Source organism: Poecilia latipinna, unplaced genomic scaffold (assembly GCF_001443285.1).
Source record: "Poecilia latipinna isolate Pla-1442-1.1 unplaced genomic scaffold, P_latipinna-1.0 Scaffold5654, whole genome shotgun sequence".
Taxonomy (NCBI): Eukaryota; Metazoa; Chordata; class Actinopteri; order Cyprinodontiformes; family Poeciliidae; genus Poecilia; species Poecilia latipinna.
This window is the reverse complement of record NW_015118270.1, coordinates 4,064-9,265: the sequence shown is the minus strand read 5'-3', so window position 1 is coordinate 9,265 and position 5,202 is coordinate 4,064. Positions and strand designations below refer to the sequence as shown.

The 5,202-nt window shown below is 45.7% G+C and overlaps 1 protein-coding gene across 1 annotated transcript; it reads left to right on the top strand.

The window, feature by feature from the left end:
• The first annotated feature begins 152 nt into the window (after nucleotides 1-152).
• On the top strand, nucleotides 153-4,836 carry LOC106943669 (G patch domain-containing protein 8-like). The gene has a single exon (XM_015026976.1). The coding sequence runs from the start codon at nucleotides 225-227 to the stop codon at nucleotides 3,999-4,001; it is 3,777 nt and encodes a 1,258-aa protein (XP_014882462.1). The 5' UTR covers nucleotides 153-224; the 3' UTR covers nucleotides 4,002-4,836.
• The last annotated feature ends 366 nt before the right edge of the window (nucleotides 4,837-5,202 follow it).

Sequence of the window (5,202 nt, the reverse complement as noted above, 5' to 3'; positions counted from 1 at the left end):
CCCTCTAACTTAATGCGCATCAGGAAATCAGGAATAGGAACCGTGAACATCAAGTAGTATTTAATTTCATTCAAGAGGCTCTTAGATTAGATTTTAAGCAACTGTTAAGCAATATATGTTGATAAAAATGAAGCTGTAAATAAAATATTTTTCTTTTTTTATCTTGTTGCAGAGTTCCAAGAAGGACTTATGGGTTAAGGCGTGCAGTTAAATCTGTTAGTGAGATGGAAGAAAAAGATGTGGACCAAAGAAGTTGCAGCTCAGAGGACAAATCTAAAGCCTGTGACCAACTCCAGCAAATCACTACTACAGACTCCAGGACTTTCAGCCATCAGTCTGATGATTCTTGCCAATCTCTTTCACAAATATCTTTAGCCACAGCTCTACGAGAGTCTCCACTGATCCATTCACCATCTCACACAGACTCTCCAGCATTGCATCCACAATCTTGCCACAGCTTTTGCCCCCAACTGCCTTCCCCTACACCAGGGCAGGTGGGAAGCAGGCTCGGAGTGTCCTTCTGTTTCTCTCGGAGAGGGCCCAGACTAGAGCCTTCTGCCTCCGTCTTTTCCGACCAGGAGGAGGAGGAAAGAGAGAAAAGAAATCAGATGAAGGAAAGAGTAAAGGCTATAATGGAAGATATCGGCAGGGAACTAGGGGAAGCAGTTGAAAGTGAAAAGGACAAGTCCAGCTCTGACAGTGTCTTGCTAAGGGACACGCAGCCAATCCCCGGAGAGCTTGCCAGAAAAGAGGAACAGATGGAATGTTTTCCTATTTCTGCTGCAGCCAGTGATAATCACAGCCAGGACTTATTAGACTCACAGTCGCAGACCTCAATGACCGTATGTGGCACTGCACTGGCAGTGTCTCACGTGGACACCAAACAGAAAGACAGAGTTGCAGAAAGACACCAAGAGACACTGAGAAAGAGGAAGGGAGGTGATTTTCTATACGTGCAAGGCAAAGACAGTTCAACCCGACTGAGATGGCCTGTCAGTTTGCTTAAATTTACCAAGACTCAACCACAAATCTCCTACAGCTGCAAGCCGCTCTGCACAAATCTTCGACCTGCAGAAAGACTCAGTGAAGATCTGCAAGAGTCGCAACAAAAACTGTTGTGTGTTCTTTCAGGTGAATTAAATCCATTTGTGCCATCTGTTCATACAGCAGATGCACATTCCTGTTTGCAAGGACAAGAAAGACATGAGATTAGAACACATAGACAGGGAAAAAATGAGCAACATATCAATGTAGAGACAGAAGCACATCTGCTCCTTGAAAACAAAAACCTTCCATCACCTGAAACAGAATCAGACAAAGGAAGGTGCATGCTAAGTGAGGAAAATTGCGAGGGGGTAGCCCCCCATCCATTTGACCCTACTCAGAGTGACAGCTCTGACACAAACTCACAGAATCCTCCGGGAGGCAGATTAGAGGGTGCAGGAGGGATCAGGAAGAGAGCCATCACAACCCTGAGCTGTAAATTAGAGTCTGTCACCCACCCTGGCACACAAGGGATGTGCATCAGCCCGTCCAGGTGTGAATGTGGGAGTGAGACAATACACAAGTCTGCCAGAGCACCAGAGTCGCATGTGGGTGTCCCAAAAGTGTCACCCAGAAAGAGGAAGACCAACACAAAGAAACACAAACTGGTAAAGAAAAAGAAGAAGAAGGATAACAAAGAAAGGTCATCAAACAACCACCAATTAGCAAAGTGCAAAGTAAGGAGTGTTGTCTCTGCAGTTTGCAGAGCAGTAGACACTGAAGAGACATGGGCAAAGAAAAGGAAGCAAAGAAAGAAAAGGGTGAGGAGGGTGGCTGGTGCAGGCAGCGACTGTCTCCTGGGGAGATGTGTGGCAGAGCCAGTATCTGTCTCTGTCAGAAAGAGGAGGTCTCATAGGAGCCGCTGTGGTAAATTCAAGTCAGAGCTGGACACTGAGCAGAGAGAACCATACAGCGTCTTCAACAGGCTCACAGACACAGTAGGGGAGAGAGAGCGAGCAGGAGATACAGCCGCTTTTCCCTGGCGGTCCCACTTCTCCTTTCGTTCCTTCTCGCCGGGATGCAACTCAACACCGTTTTGGGAAAGGGGTCACCATGGCAACCCCAGGAGTTTCATTGACTTCTGTTACCCTGACAACAGCTGTGGTAGCGGCCCGATGAAAAAGAGAAAACTCTTCCACAGGGACAGAGAATTCATTCATGGTGAGAGCAGGAAATCAGGGAGGCGCTCAGGCTGCAGAGACAGAGGTCTGACTTCAGACCCCCAACAGAGGGAGTGGACAAGAGGTGCTTCTGCTGGAGGCAGTCAGGAGGGCAGGTTAAGGACTGGATGGAGCCCAAAAAATAAATCAGCTGAGTGGGATAATGAGAGAAGGCTTAACCCAAGTCCTAGCTGCTGGAGCAAGAGACATGAGAAGCCAGAGGATGTAGACTGGGACAGGAGCAGCACCGACAGGTGGACTTTTGGCAACAGTGATAGCTGGGAAGACAGGGAAACAAGCAGGTCCATTTCATGCACCAAGTCAATTTGTGACAACAGAGACAGCCCATGTAGCACATGGAGGTGTGCAGGCTCCAGGCGGTCAAGTTCAAGGCACCTCTCAAGCCCTGAGTGGTGGGCAAGCCAACATCCATCCAGCTGCCAGATTGCAATAGGTGCACAGGGCAGTAGATGCCATAGCCCACGTTCCTGCAGCCCCTGTAGCAGTACCAGCTTGTCAGAGCTAAGCTGTGAGTGGAGCAAAAGCAGTACCTGCTCAGGAATCACTGTAGATAGGTTGTCTGTCAGCTCATGCAAATCATTGTCAATGTTTGCAGATACCTCCCTGGAGACAAGGAAGCACAGCAACCCCACATTCACTCCCTCCATGTTGTCAGTTTCCCAGTCATTCCCCCAGATATCACGTCTAAAAGGGCCAAACCTCAATTGTGACAGAAATCCCTTACTGCTAAAGGAGACAAGTTCGCAGCTAGACCACTTACCCTCTGCATCCGATGCAACTAGCATCTCAGACACAGCTTCTCCAGAGTTACATCCTAGTAAAACTCTGCCACAGGCAGGGTTCAAGACATTGAATTTACCTCTCATTGGAAAACTTCCTGCAATCCAAAGAAAGGCAAAGGAAAAAAAGGATCTGCTGGAGAGGAGTCTGGAAAAGAAGAGAGAGGAGGAAGCTAAGATCCACGAGGCCCTTGAAACAGAGGGTGTCAGTTCAATATGTCCTCTGAAAACTGCTGAGTCAAATCCCAGCAGTATCCAAAATCTCTGTCTGCAGGAGATTAGGACAGATGACAAACAGACAGGTGTAGAGACCACTACACCAATCAGCTTTTCAGCAGAGGAGATGGACAAATATCGTGTCCTCCAGGAGCAAGCAAGAGAGCACATGCAGAAAGTCCTGGAAAAGATACAGGAAAGTCCAGATATTCACACACAGACAAGCTACACACATGTCACACGGACAGAGAGTTGTTTTATTTCACAAGAACAATACAAACCTGTCCCCCTGCACAGCCTGATGGAGCCTCAGTTGATTCATCCAGATTTGTTGCAAAGACAAGTTCAGCACTCATTCCATGTCAGTCTCCCACTCACACAGGAGAGCTTTACACACCCTGTGGCTCTGGGCGTTCCGAACCCCAATCCACTTCCACCTTCCCCTGCTCTCTCCAATCTTCACCATATCATTTTACAACACACAGCTCTCTCTGTGGACCCCAATGTAGCCTCAACTTCTAGCACATCCACTTCTCTTCACCAACATTCTTCCCCACGCTGTCCTTCCCTTCCTCATCCTCTTCACTTTACTCCTTTCCCCATCACTTCCCTGCTTCCCTCAATCTTGTTTTCCCATCATCCCATTCCCCTCCTCTCACATGCCCCAGCTTTCCACACATCCCCTCTCACTCCACTATCCCCAGTATCCCTGCAACCCTTGAACTCGCGGCCTTTCATAGACCAATCATGGTCAATGCCTTTTCAACAGAAGGCAATATGAATTTCAGATTTGCTGCCATGGTTATTAATCTCTCCTGGCAGCAAGAGGACAAGGGGGAATGCTTAAAGAAAAGTCTGAAATATTTTTTATTTCAAATTAGGCATTTGTTATTGGTTTCCTCGTATCAGCGCCAACTCTTACTCACATACGCCTTCACAGACACACTTCTATGTGTGCATATACACCACAAGTATTGACTGATTTCAAATGAAAATTTGTTTCTCCGGTTAGCCTCTGCTCTGCTGCTGCTGCAAGTAGGAAAAAAACAGACTTTGATTCTGTGCTTTGACCATCATTTCTCATTCAGGCCCAGAATAAAAGGAAAAGGTACACCTGCTATTCAAAGACAAGCTGGGCTTGTGTCATCCTCTCTTTTTCCTCCAGAGCTACAGGCAGACCAGCTGCCTTTTGAAGTACCCTTCAATCCAGGGACAGGGTAACAAGAGAAAGTGATAATACTCCCTGCTTATCTCCATTTCATACAGGTTATCTGGGTTAGGCTGTGACTTTCAACAAACAGATAACATACCAAGGACCAGAGGGGGACGTGGCACGGCTATTTTAACCTTATGTGAGCTCTCTGTGAGATAGGAGTAATCCTGTCCTAAGACAAATTTACATCATGAAGGACACAGATTTATATATTTGAAATCATTAAAATAAAATATGTTTATACATTAATTAATCCACACTTAATGCTAATAGATGTCCTTTTACAACTTAAAATCTGAGACATGGCGTTTTCTTTTTGTCACACTGCATTTAACAGTTCATGAAGCTGATGTTATATTAAAGTGTGAGTGACAATAAATGGACTTTCATGCTTTTCCAAATTATGTCTGACTCTTGCTGATCATGTCATGTTTTACAACATCTATGTCATGTTTGCCCTCTGACACAGAAGTCCCAACAGTCTTATAACACACAGTAGCTAGTGCTGTTCTCCATTTACTTCAGAAATTGGAAGTCTAATTGGCAGTACATCCAACTTCAGTATGTTTTGGTTGCAAATCCAAAGAACCGCAGGATTTGCTCATTCTTTTGCTTAGTGAGTAGGGTAGCACTCGTGACACAATATGCTAATCTTACAGGGCTGTATTTAATGCACTTAAACACAGCAGTAACATATTGAACTATAAATAAGAATCTGATCTGTATCCAATTAGAATCCTAATTAAGACATTTTTAAAGAACTGGAATA